The sequence below is a fragment of the Neofelis nebulosa genome, chromosome 3 (assembly GCF_028018385.1).
Source record: "Neofelis nebulosa isolate mNeoNeb1 chromosome 3, mNeoNeb1.pri, whole genome shotgun sequence".
Classification (NCBI taxonomy): Eukaryota; Metazoa; Chordata; class Mammalia; order Carnivora; family Felidae; genus Neofelis; species Neofelis nebulosa.
The window spans coordinates 131,475,819-131,497,011 of NC_080784.1; the positions used below are offsets into that span (position 1 = coordinate 131,475,819).

At 35.2% G+C, this 21,193-nt stretch overlaps 1 protein-coding gene across 3 annotated transcripts in view; it reads right to left on the bottom strand.

Annotated features, from left to right (window-relative positions):
* The window catches only part of CCSER1 (coiled-coil serine rich protein 1), a 1,309,738-nt gene that overhangs the window by 452,318 nt on the left and 836,227 nt on the right, over positions 1 to 21,193 (bottom strand). For all 3 annotated transcript variants that reach the window (XM_058719574.1, XM_058719575.1, XM_058719576.1), the window contains exon 10: positions 1,516 to 1,560. In XM_058719574.1, the coding sequence (XP_058575557.1) occupies positions 1,516 to 1,560 (45 nt within the window). The remainder of the gene's footprint in view (positions 1 to 1,515; positions 1,561 to 21,193) is intronic.

Genomic DNA, 21,193 nt, shown 5'->3' on the forward strand with positions numbered 1-21,193 from the left:
TAAGGCTTTTAAAAATAACATGAGAAATCACCAAAGCTTGATAAGGAAATGCAAAATTTTGCTACCATTTACCAATGCCATTATTTGTGTATATGGATTTAAGTTTCCTTCTTTGGACACATAGTTGTTATTGGACTAGGAGCCAACAGGGAGAAGCTGGGTGACTCCAAATCAGATTTCCTTAAAGGCATTGGATCAGCAGAGATAAAGTGTGGCAGCACCGGTTGGGTGCAAACTTTCACTTACGAGGTGATGAGTTAAGTTCTTTCTCTAAGTACATCCATTTTGGTCATGTCTGAATGACAGCAGTTACCCTCCTGAAACTATATGGCTCTGAGGTCTTCCTCCCATGGTACACACTTTTTTTCCCCCACAGTCTGTCTTACAAATGACCATATACTTATTACTTTGCTTTCCTACAACATGAAAAATACCTAAAGATGTATCTATATGTCACTTTCTCCAGCTCTCCTGCCAATGCGAGCCAGTTATGTGCCGCTCAAAAGAAATAGATTATTCTGGATGGAAAATAGCAAATAAATAGGAAAGAGTCCCTAAATAACAAGTTTACTAGGATCTAAAATGCCAAATACTAAGAACACATAACTGGAATTTAAAACAGCAAAGAAAGAAGGGAAAATACTCTGTAGCTTAATACAGAAGAAACCTCTTTTTACAGAAAGAGAAGCCACAGATGGGGAGGGAGTAATATTTACTATTATTTTTTGTAAGACAAAAAACTTCATTTTTCCCAAAAAATATTATATAAATATCATTAAAAAATAAACTTACCTTTTGGGCAAAAAGAAAATATTAAATGTTAATATTCCACCCTTCCTCCATCCCCACCAACCCAAATCACCAAGTACAGCATTCACATATTTAGCATGGAAAGAAATTTAATCAAGGTTAAGTCTGCAAGATTAAGGCAAATCATAATATATATAAAGTGTGAGATATGGTATTTTGTTTGATACTGTTAAAAGTTCCCCTCTTTATAAAGCATCTGGGGTAAACAATAATTAAAGAAAGTTTTAAAGTTGTTGTTCTTCCCAAAGCAACTTTCCACTATCTAATAATGCATGCCAGGCTGATAGTGTATGCCAGTGGCCTTGGATAGGAGAGTAAAAAAATCCCAGATGTCATACAACATTTGCGTTGTAAGAATTTTGCTAATTTCTCAGTGAGGGATTTTAAATATTGCACTGTAATGTTTGGTTAAAAGGCTTTTCTTCCCCATCTAGAGGGTCTTGCTGCTATAAAAATCCATTTTAATCCATTCTTAGCTAATCAGAGAATCAGTACTCTCTTAGGCTTCAGAGGAACAAGCACAAAGATACATTTAGAAAAATGTGTAAAATATGACCAGAGTGAATGGGATATATGTACACAAAATTCCTCTCAACACATCCCCATCGCCATCACCATCATCATCAGTCACCATTACCAACCACATCATTGCAACACTGTAACCACTTTTTCTTCTTCCCTCTCCCTCTCTCTAGACTTTCTTACCTCTCTCCCTCCTTGTACTGCCTCCAGTCTTTTCAGGTTCAAACCCTGAAAGAGAGAGAAAAAAAAAATATATATATATATATAATTGTTGGCAATGAAGTCACGAATAATAATTGGTAGTAGTGCAAACATTCTGAAGTAAAATAATTCACTTAACAAAGACAATCTGAATATAGATGAAAATCTCATGCATATGCCAATATTGGTATCTGAGTAAGTCCTCAAATGTGGTACCAATGCATTTCTTGCTAAAGACTAAGATCGTAAGTTAAAACAAAATGTAAAGCATTCGTTTTAGTAGCACTTGCCTCTCCCTTGGTGAAACCACAATCTAAAAGGCTCTGTTCCAAATTGAAGGAGTACATACAGGATTTTCTCTGAGCAGAAGGTGACATTGGCTCATTCAGTCTGGGAATGGGCATTCACATAGCAGCCCAAGGAGGTCACATCTAACAGTCTGTGAGGATTAAGAGGAGAACAGCATGCAATCCTCTAAAAACCAGTCTACTTAAAGTGTGCTGTCTGATATATCATTTCACCTGGGAGCTCATTAGAAATGCAGACTATCCAGCACGCCTGGGTGGCTCAGTCGGTTAAGTGTCCAATATCAGCTGGGGTCATGATCTCACAGTTCGTGGGTTTGAGTCCCACATCAGGCTCTGTGCTGACAGCTCAGAGCCTGGAGCCTGCTTCAGATTCTGTGTCTCCCTCTCTCTCTGCCCCTTCCCAGCTCACACTCTGTCTCTCTCTCAAAAATAAATAAAGGCTAAAAATTTTTTTTTAAAAATGCAGACTATCCATGGGCATGTAATGTACAGCATGGTGACTATAGTTAATAATACCGTACTGCATATTTAATGTTGCTAAGAAAGCAAATCTTAAAAGTCCTCATCACAGGAAAAAAAAAATCAGAACTATATGGTGTTGGATGTCAACTAGACTTACTGTGATCATTCTGCAGTATATACAAATACTGAATCATCATATTGTGGATTTGAAATTAACATAATGGTATATATCAATTATACCTTAATAAAAAATGGCTGTTATTATTTTACAAAATGCAAACTTTCAGACTCCACCCAGGGCATGCTGAGCAAGAATATACATTTTAACACACTTTCCAGGTGATTCATATGCATGTAATAATTCGAGAAGTACCTCTCTGAGCTGTCTAGAATCGGTGGGTGAATTAACTGGTATACATTGTGAAGTGGGGTCCAAGGAGTGGTGGGGAAATAAAGCTAAGATACTGGCCAGATTGTGAATTGTTTAAAAAGTAGGAGTGTGGACTTATTTTTTAAGTCAATGTTTACTTTGACAGAGTTTCTGAAGATTGAGGGTAAATTTTTAAAATACCAAATGAGGACTCACACAATCTCATAATTTAGTCTATATCTCCATTTCATTTTTTCTTTCCTTTTAGAAACACTACCAGGGGGAAATTGAAAAAATATTAAAAAATTTAAAACTCCAATAAATATCTTTATTATAAATATTTTTACATGGCTCTAAATTATTTGACAGAGCTTTAGAACTCACAGTTTTCACAATTTTATAATTATCATTAAGAATTTTGACTAAGTCAAACTTTTGCTCAATTTCTGATGAAAAATGAATAGGACATAACCCCAACTATATATTCTACATTATTGCCAACACATTTGGTAAGAAAATTCGCCTACAAGAAATATGTGCTAGACTTAAATACTGCATTTCTAGTCTTATATTTTGGAATTTAAGAAAGATTGCTACTGTTTTGAGGTTTTGTTAAACGGCATTTTGGAAGTGTGATAACTTACTTATTAAATATTCAGTTATAAGGAAATTCATGGCATACATTTTTTTCATTTGGTGACAGCATTTATGTTTAAAAAGTTGATAAAAAGTTTTTAAAATTTTATCTTTCCACATATGAAACTCATTTCTTGAATTGTTTAGACAGATAAACAACAGAATATAAAATACACTAACTTATTTGTAAAAACAGATGATTACACTACAGACTCTAGAAAAGGCCCTAGAATCAATCTGGCAAATCAGTTATTCTTGTAAATAAATGACAGCCTGAATTCTGCGTGTAGAAAATTACCTACATTTACACAATACATTTTGAAAGGCCTAAAACTCATATAGGAAAAGATATAAAACAAAATATCAACATGGTTCTTAAGCCTGGCAGTGTAGGCTAAAAATACATTCTAAGGAGGCATTCATGCTCATACTTTTTGAATATGGGAAATGGTGTAATGATATGCTTTTGAATTTGGACTGATAGAGGTTTAAATCTCTGGCTTGCCACCTTTTTCTATGTGCTGACAAATTATATAATATCTCTGAACCTCATTTTTTACTTGAAAAAATAATAACAGAGCAGCTATACCATGTGGTTTGTGTGAAGGTTGAATGAGGAATATGTTTATAGCATATAACTAACAAAGGACCAGGGAAGGTATATTCCAAAATATTTTTCTTCTTTCTCTTCTTTTCCTTCTTCCTCCTCTTATTCTAATTTGTATTATCATTATCATGTACATAACATGTCTAAATATGAGACCAACTTGAGCACAATGCCTCTGTTTCATGCCTTTTATTTGAAGAATCTAAAATATCTGGAAAATATTTATAAACAACAAACAATGAGAATGTTTATATTGACTAAGCACAAGTAAAAAATGTTCTCTATGCACACTTTCTCATTTGGCACTCATGACCACCTTCTGAGGTAGCTAGGACTTTCTTAAAATTGTGAGGAAAAATTTGCCACTAGTTCTTCAACCAATTTTGCCGTTTCCCACTTCCACTGCCATCTAATTCTGGTACTCAAAATATTAAATGGCTTGTTATTGTCTTACAAGCTGCTGACACTTGACGTTTTTTTATTTTTTTAAGTTTATTTATTTATCTATTTGGAGAAAGAGAGTGAGCACATGAGTGGGATAGAAGCAGAGAGAGGAGAGAAAGAGAATCCCAAGCAGGCTCTGCACTGTGCAGAGACCGATGTGGGGCTCAAACTCACAAACCGTGAGATCATGACCTGAGTTGAAATCAAGAGTTGGACACTTAACTGACTGAGCCACCCAGGTGCCCTGACACTTTGTTTAAAAGTTTCTCCCTTCTCTTGAGAATCTGATGGCCTCATTTTGTATATTTTCTATTACTACATCTTCAAGTTCACTGACATTTTCTTCTGTCTAATCTATTTATCTCATTCAGTGAAATTTTTACTTCAGCTATCTTGGTTTTAATCTCTAGAAATTCAATTTGAATATACTTTTCTGTCATCATATTCATATTTTAAATCCTTTATTTATTGATTGATTGATTGATTGAGAGAGAGAGAGAGAGAGAGAGAGAGAGAGAGAGAGAACATGAGTAGAAAAGGGGCAGAAGGAGAGGGAGAATCTCCACACTGGGCGTGGAGCCCATAGCGGGGCTTGATCTCATGATCCGGGCCAAAATCGAGTTGGTGGCTTAACTGACTGAGCCACTCAGGCACCCTGAAATATATATATTTTTAATAGTGTTTTGAATTTCTCTTCTTTAATTCTATCATCTATCATTTCCAGGTGGATTTCTATTGACTGAATTTTCTCCTAATTATGAGTCATATTTTCCTATTTTTTCTCATGTCCAGTAAATTTTTATTGGTTGCCGGAAACTGTGATTTTTATTTTGTTTAATGCTAGATTTTATTACCTTAGAAGGAGTTAGAATTGATTCTGGCAAATGGTTAAGTTACTTGTGGGTCATACTGATCCTCCTGAGGCTTGTTAAAAAAAAAAAATTAGAATGGGTCTGAAGAAGTGGTTAGAGTTACTTATTCTTATTACTAGAGCTTGACCATTTGTGCTCTCCACTGAATATCCATTAAGATTCCCAGAACTGTGAAATCTCTGGGAATTTATTTACTTAAACTTCTCTGTCAATTATTCCTTTTCAGCAGTTGTTCTTTGCCTGGCCTTGTAAAATTTCACTCTGCATTTGTAAAGATCACTATTCAAACAAAATTCTCAGGGGTACACCAATATAGATTTCCAGAGTTTTATCTCTGTGTTTTTCCCTCCTTTCTGGTAATCTGTCCCACAAATTCTAGCTGTCTTATTCTCTCCAAACTCAGATATTTGTCTCCTCAGCTACAAAATGTAAGGATCCTGAAATTCTCTCCAGGCTGTCCCTCCAGGAACCATGGTCCAAACATTGCCTCCAGGCTGAAATCTAAGTATTGTAGGCACTCTTGATTTGTTTCCCTTCTCTCAGGCATTACAGTGCTTCTCTATTTTTTAATGTGTGAGAATTTTATTATATGTTTTGTTCATATGTCTAACTATTATAGCAAGTCACGTAGTCATTACGCTCTCATGAATAGAAGCAGAAGTCAAGGTGTGTATTTTAAACTTATTTTTTCAAAGGAGAATATCTAAAGTTTCAAAATTTGAATTATATGATCTGAATATAGAGCTAGTATGTACAAAAGCAAAACTTAATTCAATATTTTAAGAGCCCAGATACCTAGCTCATCCATTCATCCTTAGTCAAGTTTCTTTAAATTCATAGCACTCAAAATGTTTAATATGTTGTATACTCAAGAACTCAAATTTATTATAACATGGAGCTCATGCAGGAGTCATGATAATTCTTCAAGGCAATGCAGTGATTGAGAGGAGTTGGGTGTCAGGACGTTAAGAAAAAGCACACCTGTTTGAATGGAATAGGGGCTGGAGGGTTAGCTCTCCAGCATAGATATAGTATATCGTGTAAGCTATGTAAAAAGATGGGTCATAACTTAGGCACTGACTTATTGAAAGAACTTCAATCTTAAGATCAAAGAAGTGAGTCAGAGAATCTGATGCCAAGAATTTGGGAGCCACATGGGCAAGGAAAAATGATCTAAAAGGACTCTCTATATATTTACAGGACCTCAGGTAATATTGTGTCTCAATAAAGGACTCAAATGATCTAGAGTATAATGAGATTCACTAAAAATTCTCTAAGTATGATCTGGGAGATATGATTCCCTAAGTGATGACAGAAATTGGTCTGAGTACCAAAGTAAGTCTAAGCCTTTAAGTCAGGTCAGTGTGGAGCTTGATGCAGGACTCCATCTCATGATCCTGAGATCATGACCTGAGCTGAAACCAAGAGTCAATCAACCGACTAGTCCACTCAGGTGCTCCCAGATATTGCCTTTTTTGATATTAGCCAAATTAAAGACTATTAGTAGAGTTATAAAAAATAATTATTATTTTGGGGGTGTTCTCTTTGTGCCAAGCACTGCTCCAACTGTTTGACCTGGGTGATTCAATTTTTACAATAATCTTATTATATATTACAACCAAATCATTTTTCCCACTTTGAGCTAAAATGATCTTTGAGTTGTTCTACTCTGTTTTGGGACTGATTTCCTGAGACAAAATATGTGCCACTGTAGTTCTTGTTATTGTTGACTTCGTTTTGCAGCTATGGTTTACAGCCCCAAAGAATGACAAGAGTGTGAGTAAAATAATTCTGGCTTCTCTGCTTCTTATCACAATATTTCTTCATCTTAAACAGGAACACATTTTAAGGAAAAAATAACACTTTGGAAGATGAGGAAAATGTTAACTCTAGATTTCGGTTTAACCTACCAAGAAAATTATGTGGGGATGGGAAGAAATGGGAGTTGTGCAGGATGATCTCTGCTGAACTTTAAAATCTACTATCTGCACTGTTTTAATTTTAAGACAGGCAGATTGATTCTCTTACAGATTCTTGCTATGTATCTTTTGATCTTGTATGGCTTCTCAGTGAGACTGATGAAACTACTCAAGAAGTAAAGAAATTCAGGTGAATTTGAACACAACTTGATACATCTATTGTCAATCGTATCTGGTTCCTAAATTCTGGTTTTCTTAATTTGGGTATCTGCTTTTTCATCTATCAGCTTGCTGCAGGGACTTGAAATTCAGTGTCAAGTTTCAATTACATTGCTGATAAAAAAAAAATCTTAAGTTGTATGTATGGATTTCTAACCTTAGCCTTACTTAGGATTCATTTTGTAAGTGATAGTATTGAGATTTGTGACTCATCATAGGTTTACAGAATAGACTTAGATATTCAGACACTTTCCCAATGCTGCTGAACCTACTTAAAAACTGCAAGAATTCACTCATGCATATAATGTCCACTCTTCCTTTAAAGTTAATGAACATAGTTTTAAAATACTTTGTAATTCTTTTATACCTCTCTTAGCCCTTATATTATTTTTTTAATGTTTAGTTATTTTTGAGAGACAGAGACAGAGGGACAGAGACAGAGCATGAGTGGGGGAGTGAAAGAGAGAGAGGGAAACAGAATCTGAAGCAGACTCTGGGCTCTGAGCTGTCAGCCCAGAGCCTGCCGTGGGGCCTGAAATCACGAGCCACAAGATTACGACCTGAGCTGAAGTCAGACCCTCAACCGACTGAGCCACCCAGGCACCTCTCTCTTTGCCCTTATATTAGAAATTTTTTTTAAAATTACATTGAAATTGTAAGTCAGAGATTCGTAGTGCACCTGTTTGAAATTTTACAGAAGTACCAGGATATGGGCTGAAATCTATCCAAGGACCAAAAACAACCAAGTGTCAAATGTGTTAAACTTTGTTTTCCTTTTTTTTTTTTTCTTTTCAAAGTGAGTCATTCTAATCATCTTTGAAATGCTATGCCTTGATATTTGTAATCAATTCACTGGAAGCTTTGAGTTGCTCTTCATCTCCCTTTTGAAAAACTGAGATATGTCATTAGTTTCAGAGACTTCACTATTCTTCTTTGCTAAAGTTCTGACATTTTAAAAATGGAAAACCATCCTAGATTTCCTAAGTAATAATGTAACTACACAATAGCATATTTTTTAATGAACACATACGCATATAAACAATAGTATGCATTTATTGAATTCTTACTAGAAGACAGGCACTACACTAACCACTTTACAGTACTATTTTTTATTACTCACCATAAGTTATTCCTCACCATTATACTATGTTTCAAGTGCCATTATTAATTCCCATTTTTGTCACAGAATAATTGAGGAAGAGAGGTTAGTTAACTTGTCTAAGAATACACAGCTAGGAGGAGGTGTAGTATTGAACCCAGAGTATATGACTACGGAGTTTCTTTTGCAGCCACTACACATACTACCTCTAGGAGTAACTATCACTTTATGTTTTATGTGTATTGAGATGAATATCTAAAATGAATTAAATAAATATATGTGTTGAGTAACACCTTGGATGAGTAAGGCTGATTCTGGAAGTTCACTTAAAGCATGTCAATTTTATATATTGAAGAAATAAATCCAAGATAATTTCTTGGTTTTGAATTCATTTAGGTTTGGCAATAACTGTGAAAAAAAAAAAAAGTTAAAGTAAATGAGACTGGATTCCAGAGTTCCTGATTTCTTGGAAAGAAATGTAAAATTCAATTGAAATATTTTCTGGGGCAGACAAAGATTAAAAGAAAATTAATGTAACTATGTGAGCACAAATAACATTTCATAGAGTTTGTCTGTGATTATCATTGCTCCAGGCTAACTAAAATATTAAACAAGTATAGCACTTTCATGCCTCCAGTTTTCTAGCAGTGCTCATCTTGGTATAGCACATAAGTTAAATTTCCCCTGCTCCAGGGAATATAAGGATATTTTATGAGTAGATACAATGAAGTTGGGCCTAAAAATGGAGTGTTTCCATTGTTTCTGATGTTCGTAACTTCGTGGTCATTTGTGATAAACATGTCCTTCCATTTCAGATATGAGAGGAATCAAGAACATATAACCTCTGTTAAGACTTTATGTAATGTTATTTCTGACAACTTATATTTGTTAATCTAATTATTTTTTGAAGTTTATTTATTTCGAGAGAGAGAGAGAGAATGAGTGAGAGAGGGGCAGAGAGAGAAGGAGAGAGAGAATCCCAAGCAGGCTTCACACTGTCAGTGCAGACCCTGACAAGTGGCTCCAACTCTTGAACTGAGAGATCATGACCTGAGCCAAAATCAAGAGTCAGACACTTGACCAAGTGAGCCACCCAGGCACCCCTGTTAATCTAATTTTTAAATAGGAAATTAAAGATGTGTGTTTCAGAAAACAAGTAACCCTAAATATTGTCAGTGAAAGGTGAATGCTTTAGAATTCTCTCATGGTGGTAGCATCAGTCCAACTGTGAATTTAAACAGCTATGGACAGGATTAGTACTTGATTTGTAGAATACAGAATCGTGAAAAATTTGAAAAATCATTCCTTGATTATACTAAGCTATTTGCATCATTAACCTGTCTACTAGGCTGCCTTTAAAAAAAAAGAATGTAGTGAGGTACTTCAAAAGAGAGGATTAATAGCTAAGATATGGTTATCTATCTATCTATCTATCTATCTATCTATCTATCTATCATCATCTATCATTTCTGATCCCGTCTTTTCCGAATCCCCATTCCTATCACTCCGTTATAGAAAATGGCTCTAATGTAGTCCTTGAACAATGTCAGATGGTCTTCTACATTAGATGCTCATCCCAGCTGGGATGCCCCTCGTCTAGGGATCTGCATGATCAACTCCCACAGCTTCTCGTCTTTGTTTACATTTTACCTGATCAGTGAGGTCTACTTTTATAATCCTATTTAATATTATAGTTTACTCTCTAGTTCACCTCCAGGGATGCTTAAAATCTATTAACACACTGTATACATTTACTATTAATGTGTATTATCTATCTTTCCACATTAGAATTTAAGTGACACAAAGACAGGGATTTCTGTTACTATGTTTTCTAACTTATCCCAATTGCCCAAACAGTGCCTGGAGCACGGCAAGTGCTAAAAGTTTGTTGAAAACATAGAATATTTCCTTTTCTATTTGTTCATGTCTCTAAAGAGTTCCACTCAATCTGTACCATATTACTTTCTATTTGTAAATTTTATAAGTGGTACTTGCCTTAATGATCTATCAGATAAAATAAATTCATTTATTCCTGTTCAAGCTAAATCAACATCAACTTAAATTTTTATTTATAATATTAAGGTTTTTAGCATTTTCTTATCACACTATCTTTTGACAATACCAAAGTGTGCCATCATGTTTTTTCTTTTATTTTTTTTAATATTTAAAAAAAAAATTTAATGTTTATTTGTGGGAGAGAGACAGACAGACAGTGTGAGCGGGGGAGGGGCAGAGAGAGAGGGAGACACAGAATCTGAAGCAGGCTCCAGGCTCTGAACTGTCAGCACAGAGCCCAACGCGGGGCTTGAACTCACAAACCGAACGGTGAGATCATGCCCCGAGCCAAAGTCAGACACTTAACCGACTGAGCCACCCAGGCGCCCCTTCTTTTGTTTTTTTTTTTTTTTACATTTATTCGTTTTTTGAGAAAAAGACAGCGTGAGCTGGGGAAGGACAGAGAGAGAGGGAGACACAGAATCTGAAGCAGGCTCCAGGCTCTGAGCTGTCAGCACAGAACCACAGGCGGGGCTAGAACTCAAGAACTGTAAGATGACCTGAGCCAAAGTCCCACGCTTAACTGACTGAGCCACCCACAGGCCCCTTTTCTTTCAAATGCGTTGGCAATAATCAGCGACAAAGACCTCATAAGAAAAAAAAAATGTTGATTTCAAAATATATCTTCGAGCACAATTCTCAGCTAGACAGTGTCCCTTTTCTACCAAGATGACAATGATTATTTCAGGATGAAAATTAAACTAGCACATTCAAATTTAGAAATAGAAACTGAATTCAATTAAAATAAATATCATAGATTACAGGAATCTATCACAAGACCTAGAGTAATTATTCAGTTTTATCATAATTTAAAAAAACTTAAGAAGGTTTAGTCAGAAAGATTGAATCTATATTATGAATTGAGAATATCAGTTTACAAAATGGCCAAGTTCCATATGATTATATGTAATAAATTCTAAATGACATTCAAAGGGCTTCTGATCCTATCACCACTGACACTGAATTCCTTCTTGAATATGATATCTTGATAAAAATCCAAGAGAAGCTGAAAAATGCTTTCATATTAACTTGTTCTTCCAACTTCTTGACCTCTCCACATTCTGTTCATCCTCCTTCCTGTGTCACCAACACTTCTCTACTCTGGCAGTCGGCATTAAGATGTATTTTCATTTGTCAGTGTCACTATTATTTACAGAAATCAAATCAGCATCTCAGTTCTTCAAAGTAATGAGTCTTTATGAATTCTATTTGCAAAGGGGCTCTGTGTTTCTCAGTCTACTTGTTAGGTGGACCCCTCAATCCTGCCCTCTTTTTGCTGTGTCTGTAGGTTCTGTGCCCAATAGTCTCTGTATAGTGCTTCTGTGTTCTCTTCCTTACTGATGTAATAGGAAAAAATTATATGATTTTCTTTTAAATGTTTATTTATTTTGGTAAAGAGACAGAGCGCATGCACACATGAACAGGAGAGGGGCAGAGAGAGAGAGAGAGAGAAATCCCAAGCAGGCTCCTTTCTGTCTGTGCAGAGCTTGATGCACAGTGTAATCCCATGAACCATGAGATCACGCCCTGAGCTGAAATCAACAGGTGGCTGCTTAAGTGACTGAACCACCTACGCTCTATAACAGTTATTTTTTCTTCACTTTTTCTTTAATTAATTAATTAATTTTAGTTTTATTTATTTTTGAGAGAGAGAGAGAGAACACAGTAGGAGAGGGGCAGAGAAAGAAGGAGACAGAGAATCCCAAGCAGGTTCCACACTGTTAGCACAGAGTCAGATGAGGGGATTGAACTCATGAACCACAAGACATGACCTGAGCTGAAATCAAGAGTCGACCATTTAACCGACTGAGCCACCCAGGAATGCCTATTTATTTATTTTATTTAAATACAAGTTAGTTGCCCCAATAGGGTTTTTTTTAATTTTTATTCATTTTTGAGAAAGAGACAGAACATTAGTTGGGGAGGGGCAGAGAGAGAGGGAGACACAGAATCCGAAGCAGGCTCCAGGCTCTGAGCTGGCAGCACAGACCCTGACATGGGGATGAAACTCACGGTCTTTGAGATTATGACCTGAGCTGAAGTCAAACGCTTAACCGACTGAGCCACCCAGGCGCCCCCCATAATAGGTATTTTCAAATGTTAAGTGTACATGATGAAATATTTAGATAAAAATGTATATTTATTTTTATGTTTACCTTATATTTATATTATATGCTGTTTGCTTCTGGGAAAAGAAGTTTACCCTTTACAAAAAGAAACCACCATTGTACCAAAACACAGCATGTATTATATCTGATGTTTACTACTAATAAACATCATTAAGGGTTGCTACAGCTTAAGGGCTTTAACTCTTTATGCATTTTATAATGACAGTGTGGGTTACATGTGTGTGAGCATCAGCCATATGCCAGACTCTTTTCTAGGCTCTGGGGAAATAGGCATGAACAAAACAGACAAGAATTCTTATCCTTGTAAAGTTTAAAGTCTAGTGATTTTATTACTTTGTGTTAATATATTTACATGTGAGTGTGTGCGCATAGACATAATATCATTTTCTGCTATTTCACTAAAAAAATAGTGCATTGGGTTCCAGCTTCCATTTATATGACAAGATAATATATTTAAAGAATTTTTCCTCTATTATCAGATTTGGAGTGCAGAGAGCAATGACAGGGTTCAACTGATTTCTACCAGAGCAAGAAATGTAAGGAGATATTTTTAACTGCTTCTTCTGATCTTGTGTTACCAACTTTTTACATGGGCATATTTTTAGGCACTTAAAAAAATGCAAGCAGACAATTAGTAATAGGATATCCACATGCATTTATTTGGTTTGCAAAAACAACAAAATGTGTAAAGTGTTTCTCCTGTTAATTACTTGCCTTTCAGATATTGTATTGAATACTGTGGCTTGCACACATTTTAAATGAAACAGGTTATGTCTTTTATTATTTATTTGTTTGTTTTAGCTAAGCAAACAAATGTTCTAGAAAGCACACCCTAAGACCTCTAATTCCCAAGGCTTATAGGTACAGCGACATTTGTGTGCACATTCTGATCATATGGGGCTGAAAATTATTTTAGCTATTAAAATAATTTCAAACCAAATAATTCATCATGATTTTATTCTCCTGTTATCAAATAAAAACTATTTCTTTACCACTGATATAATTCATAAAAAGCAGCTTTCTTCAACTCAGTCTTTTAGGAGATTGGAGATTTCAGGTACAATGATGTTTGTATACTACATAGTCTGAAGTTGCTATCTTGTTAACAGATGGCTTTTCTCATTCTTCTCTGTCTTTTACTCTCTTTACCTAGGTCATTTCTAGAAGGAACCTTCTAGAAGAACAGGCCCATCTCCCTCCCTGAAACCTGGGGCTAATACATTTGTTCACTCATACTTGTAAATAGAGATTTGGGTAACTTCAGATACTTTAGCTAGCGAAGTTTCAGGGACTCTTGAATACATTGGATTTGAAGGATTGAAAGGACCATCATTCTTACAATGAGAGCCATTAGTCCATGTAGTTAAAGAATCTGCCCAAAGATACAGAAGTAAATACTTTGAATACAGGTTTTCCACTTTAAGTGCCACCTTTCCACAAGAAGGGCCTAAGGCATATTCCTCATTTATCTTTTCTAAAGCATTCTTTGAATTTGTACTGCTAATAATTCCTTGCAGACGTTTAGAGTTGCTATTTTTAACAACTAAAAAATGGTCAAATGCTTTTGGGGACATCCTCACTACTAATCTAAATTTTCCATCCAAAAATTCTCCAAACTCATGGAGATCTTCAATCACTTGCGCCTACCACTTTCTCATTCAATTTCCCTCTAATGTCCTTCTTCTTCAGTTTAGAGGCCAAGGCCCATGATTATCACCAGACTTGACACAAAACCTTTCAACATTTTGGATCCTTTGTTCTGCTGTTGTTCGTCCCTAGCAAAGACTAAACTCTGGGTATCATCTACATAAAATATAACTGTATCTTCTATATATGTTGGAGAAAAACGTATTTTTTTACATTTAAATTATGATCACAAATTTGCTCTCAACGTTTTCTCAACATCTGAATCTCTCCTGCTTTAGAGATTTTATACCAACTGTTCTCTTCCTGTAATGATCTCGCCCCACAATCTTCACAGGGTTATCTACTTGCCATTTAAATCTCAGCTTAAATTTACTGTGTCAGAGGCCTCTCCTGAACACTGAATTTAAACTAGATATCAGGTTGATCGTTGTCATGTCACTCAATTTTAAATTTTTGCTTGAAATTTACCACTAAAGAATACTTTTATTAGTTGGTAGACTGGCCATTTCCTTTCACCAGACGGTAAGGTTCATGACAGTAAGCAACACATCTATCTTATAAATCCTGACATCTCCAGTACTTAGCATAAGATCTGGCACTTAGTAGGTGCTGAACAAATATTTATTGAGTGAATAGAATGAATTAGAATGAATAAGCCACTACAACTCTTAAAAATTGATATTTATTAGCTCTTTTTCATAAACATAGTATTAACATATGGCTTCTAATATTTGCAATTTAAATTCATTCCAAAGAAAAATGAATTGAATAAATTGGTTCCTTTCTTTTACTGACCTTGGGAAAATTATCTAAGCCTCTGAGATCACATTCCTTTTTCAGAAAATTAGAAAGTTAGGCTAGTCTCTTTAAGCTCTAAAATACGGAGCTTTTCTTTTCTTTTAGAAAATTAAGGTTTAAACCTCTCCATTTTAACATTTGAGCTCTGTTACCTAATCAATTGCGATTCAACAACTGTATCAATAATTGTGGCCTTTGCCTATACTAATGTCTTCCTGCTTTTTTTTTTAATCTCCCTTAACCATTCTAAGGGTACTCCAAAATATTATACAAGTAACCAGTGCCAGTGTGAGTGCATTATTCAAATTTTGCTGTAGATACTTTATATTTTTAATAATTATTACATTGTAAATTGGCATAGCTTTCAGCACAGCCATTTAAAGTTTCCACTTTTAAATATAGTTTTCATTATGTACAACTCTGTATCATCTGAACAACTCTATTGAACACTCAATATTAAACAAATAAATCAGACTATGTCAAAATCTACTCCTGGAGATCTTACTTTATTAAATTGTTTATTTCTGTCATTATTAATTTCTAGGAACAGCAAAACAGAACGGAAAAATAATGTGTAGTCTTAGACTGTAAGTCAGAAATTGCACCATGGTTTATATTTTCATCTGACAGATCAATGTTACATAATTTTGATAGATCAAAGCTCCATAATGTAATTTAATGTCCTCTCAAACCCAAAGACCTACCTAACTGTACCTGGGTACAATTTCCAGTACCCAATACTCTAATTTAACTGCATTTGTATCATGAGTTTCTGGAAATTGGATGCTCTTGGAAATCTATGAACATTAAGAAGAGAATGTTACAACTAGTTGGGCATATTTTTATCCTCCCAGTCTGATAATAACATCTTCCAAAAGTCAGATGATGTTTTAAATACATCATTTGTAATCATCAGGTTTCCATTCAAACTAGTCCAGTGATTTGCTAGAGTAAGAAAGAAATAATTAAAGAAATTCTATGGCTACATTTGGCAAGGGTTAGCTAGGCTATAACAGCTGGGAAGATATATTTTGAAATTAGATACCGTGTATTAACTCCAATGATAGTGTTCTCTGATTTACTCAACTTGAAAGTGTAGCCATGGAAATGTTAGGCAATATGACCACAGCTTGAAGGTCTAGGGTTATCTGTAGGACAGCAAAGCTGTCAGAAATGGTATTCTTTCCTGTTAAGGACTTCAAACTACTTTGTACCATTTCCAACCAGCAGCAGGCATTCAAACCTGGGAGAGACTTTGAAATTCCCTAGGACTCCCTTCTACCAACCCTGTCCCACCATCACCAAGAGTGCCACCGTCACCTCCCTTAAAGAGGAAGGGAAAGACAGTCAAAATGCAGCAACGTTCGTGTCAGCATATGGTTTCCTTCTGCTAATAGTTATATAACCAACCCAATGACTCCTCCCTTTTGTTCTCTGGTTCATTCATTCATTCATTCATACATCCAATAAATATTGTTCTGAGTGCCTACTATGTGCCAGGCCCTACCCTATGTGCTGGGTCAATGCAGACAAATTATATTTCTTATGGTGCTAACATTAAAATATTTCATAAACGTGTAGTTTTACATAAAGATTGACAGAGTGTTAGCATTAAAAACACAGCTTAAGAAGTCATTTGGCTCATCTTTTTTATTTTATTTGTGAGGAAGCTGAGTCCTAGAGATAGGGAACATGACTCTTGAAGATTACAGTTAGTGAAGGCCCATGGAATACATGACACCAGTATTTGTTCTACTTCTCCACATATCCATTAAGGACAATTACCTCTTGGGGCGCCTGGGTGGCTCAGTCGGTTAAGCTGCCGACTTCGGCTCAGGTCATGATCTCGCGGTCCATGAGTTCGAGCCCCGCCTCGGGCTCTGTGCTGACAGCTCAGAGCCTGGAGCCTGTTTCAGATTCTGTGTCTCCCTCTCTCCGACCCTCCCCCGTTCATGCTCTGTCTCTCTCTGTCTCAAAAATAAATAAATGTTAAAAAAAAATTAAAAAAAAAAAAGGACAATTACCTCTTCACCTCTGCCTTTTAAAATTACTATTTTAAATTTAAATTCTTAATTAAAGTTAAATAATTATTTTAAAATAATTAAGTAAATTAAAGTTAACTAAAATAATGAACTTATTTAAATTTAAATGATCTCCTCTTATTCTTTCACTATGTTCTGGTTATTCTTTTACTGTGATGTGGATGACCTGGTTGAGAGAGTTATGCTTTTTAGTTTGCCCTTTTCTGAGTCACCTTCAATTTCAGATTCTTTAATTGTTGTCTGACACCATAGGAACAATCTTGGCTGCAAAGGAGGCCAGGTGAATCCCCAAGGTTTACTGCTTTGAGCTTCATTTCTCTTCCGTTGCTAACTGTGAGACCATTTGGCAACAGTTGACTCAGAGCCTTAAGATAATTAGTTCTTCCTCAGAATGGCATGGATTTTAAAGAGGAAAATATGCAGCATTTGTTTCAAAACCCAAATCTATCATTTGTAGAATGTGACCCATTTTGCTTGTTCGATGATGTTTTTGAAAATAGTTTATATAAATAATGTCCTCAATAAAGTGGTCTCCCCATAGCTTCATTCTGAATTATTTCTAATACTGTCCCAAGCACATCTCGTCTCAAATGAAAAGAAACAAAAAAACTCGATAGGAAAACATAAAATACTACAAATAACATATAAAATAAAAAAATAATTTTAATTAAAATGGATTAAGAGGGGCGCCTGGGTGGCTCAGTCGGTTAAGCGTCCCACTTCGGCTCAGGTCATGATCTCGTGGTCTGTGAGTTCGAGCCCCGCGTAGGGCTCTATGCTGACAGCTCAGAGCCTGGAGCCTGTTTCGGATTCTGTGTCTCCCTCTCTCTGACCCTCCCCCGTTCATGCTCTGTCTCTCTCTGTCTCAAAAATAAATAAAATAAACGTTAAAAAAATTTAAAAAAATAAAATAAAATAAAATGGATTAAGAATGTTTAATACATTAATAAGACACTTTAATTTCATTTTTATGCATATACTTAGCACCTAGCATTTAGAATAAATTACTACATATTGAACCGCTTAGTATCTTCCTAACATTTTAACTCAATCATACAATACAGGAAGCCATATTGAAATACGAGTTTTAAAAAGATTAATATAAAATTCTCAGTATGATTGGGTGCAATTTTTTATAACTTCTACATATATGTGTATTTCAGATTTATAATCTAAGTCCAACAAAATTGAAATATTTATTAATAAATGTAATACAATTCGTCAAGAAATTTGTTTAAACATAGCAGATCAACAATCAGATCAGGTCTTACTAAATTGTATCATTCTTTATTGTATAGGTAATGATAAAAATAAAATCCTTATGGAACAAAATACATATTGGTTTTCAGCAGACAAAGTTGCTGGCACACAGCTCCTTAAACCATTAGAATCTCCTAAGTGATAAACATGAACATAAGAATTATCATTATTTTCCAATATTATGGGAAATAAGTTGCTGCTTCACAGCCAATGGGAGGGCTCTCCTTTTTTGATAAAAAAAAAATGAGTAAATCACTCCCTTTGGTATGGAATTCAAAACATGTGCAATCTTGGATCAGTCCACACTTATGACCTCATTTCTAATTAATATTATAAGCAATATTAATAGTATATGAATATAATAACTTTATTATTATTATATAATGATGTATATTATTGTGTCACACTGTGGTATATCAAAGTACTCAATATTTTCTCAATCTCTTGTACATTCACAGCTCCCTGTGTTTGTTCCCTATAATAAGAATGTCATTGTATTATCTTTGCCATAGAAATTTTTAAGGAAATCAAAGCTCAAATGTCACTGTCTCCTGGAACTTTCGTAAATCTTCTTAAAGAAAATCCTATTTACTTTCCTTACACTTCTTAATCCTTTGAACACTTCTTACAACATTTTCCATGGTCTATTCCATATATTAAATATCCATTTATATCCCTCTCAACCACTATGCCCTTAAATTTATAAAAGCACTGTACTTTTTTTTGTTTGTTTTTTAGTGTGATGCACAGAACAGGCAAATAGACCTAATACAATACAGACCTTGATCTGTATTGTCTTCACAATGTAGGTGAAATTCTGAAGAAAAATTTGAAAACTTGGGCTTAGACTATTAGAATTCTATGACAGCAGAAAACTACTGGCATTATTTTATGTTCTTTCTCATATTATAATTACACAGTTTGATTCAAAATTCTGCTGTGCCCTACTGACCCCCACATACTGGCCCTGTAAAGTGTACAGAGAAAGTTAACATAGTGGGTCTAAATATTACTCTTGAGAAAGAACCTCTTTCAGGGCTGGTAGAACTTGGCTTTTGAAGTCCCCTATATTGTTAAGGCTGCTTTGTTTGCTTGGGGCACTGAATTCACTGTATCAGTCTGATTTATGGTGAACATCTGCTTTCCTTATGGGAATCTGGAATTTCTATAATTGTGGCTGATCACATAGGCATAGAGAGCCTGTATAACCAGTTTCCGCCAAAGATGTCGGGCTGAGGCTATAGCAGTCTTTTCTGGACAGAAACATATGTGTTCCTGCATTTAACTACTGGAGGAAGGAGCACATTCTATGTGGCACCCTCTAAGGGAGGACTTTCTAAAGCTTGTGCATGGATTCCTCCAGACTCAGCCCAATGTGTCTTCCCTTGCTAATCCTTTTACCATAACATAATAGCCCTAAGTACAACTGTGCCTGAGTAATGTGAGATCATTTTAGTGAATTTCCAAACATGTAGATCTTCTTGGGACTCATGACACATAAAGGAACTACTTATGTACTATCTTGTTACTTCTCCTGATAAACTGCTTCCAATCGCTGAGATACTCATTATAGCAGACAAATAACCAAGTGTTACATAGAAAATCTAATTGTCCCCTCTCTTCTATTAGCAATTTTTATTTCCTCACAAAATGGCATAGTTTAAGCATGGTGTTGCCTAGTTAAGAGATGGGAGAGTGAAAAAAAAAAGATAGGTAAAATTATTTTTAAGATATTAAGTTGTGCTTTGAAAGATAATGGGGAGATAATGTAGTAGAAAGAAAACATTAATGGGTTTTATGATCAAGTTAACATCAGGCCATTTCCCACACATGAAACCTTAGGGAAATCATTTAACCTCATTGGGAACTAATTCTGACTATGTAAAATGGGATAATAAAACTTTCCTGCCATTGTTGTATGGATGCTGAGAAGATAAGTTAAATTGTGTATAATACAGTTCAACATTACTATATTTAATTAGGATTTCTTTCCTCTCTAATTCTAGGCTTTAGGCTTAAATCTGGAAAGAGAATCATGAGGATGTTAGAGTTCCATTCAATTCTGATCTCTCCAGGAAATTTTAGAATTATACTGGCCTGTAACTTACTTTGGGGAAACCATGGAAGGATCAGAGAAATGAATAGGAGTAGAGATAAATAGCAGGTACTGATGAGTAAAAAAATAAATATAATGATTTTTTTAAGAGAGAGAACATGAGGAGAGGAGGGGGCAGAGGGAGAGAGAGAAATTAAGCAGGCTCCACGCTGAGCATGGAGCCCGACATGGGGTTCAATCCCACGACCCTGGAATCATGCAGGCCCTGAGTTGAAATCAAGAGTCTGACACAACCACCTGAGATACCCAGGTGCCCTTGATGATTATTTTTTAATGTATCAGCAAGCATGCAAAAATCATCTAGTTCAAGTAAAAATTGTTTGATAACATAAGGATGTACCGGATGTACATGTAAGGATGTGTTTATTTTCATCTCCAAATACATGTGTTATTAGAGCACTATAATAGTAATAGTAATAACCTTTATTAAGTATTTATTGTTAGCCAGGTATTAAACTGGTTAGTGAATTGCATGCCTTATTTAATCCTGTGTTCCACTTTAAAGAGTAGGTATTACTTTTACCCCAATATGCTAATGCAGAAATTGAGACTTTTAGATGTGATATGTCCAAATGACTAGTGAGAATTCAGCAGCAGAGTGATGTACTACAATTCCTCTTGAATAACAGCACTTTCTTATTCCTCAGCTTTTGTTTGGCACACAAAACATCATAATT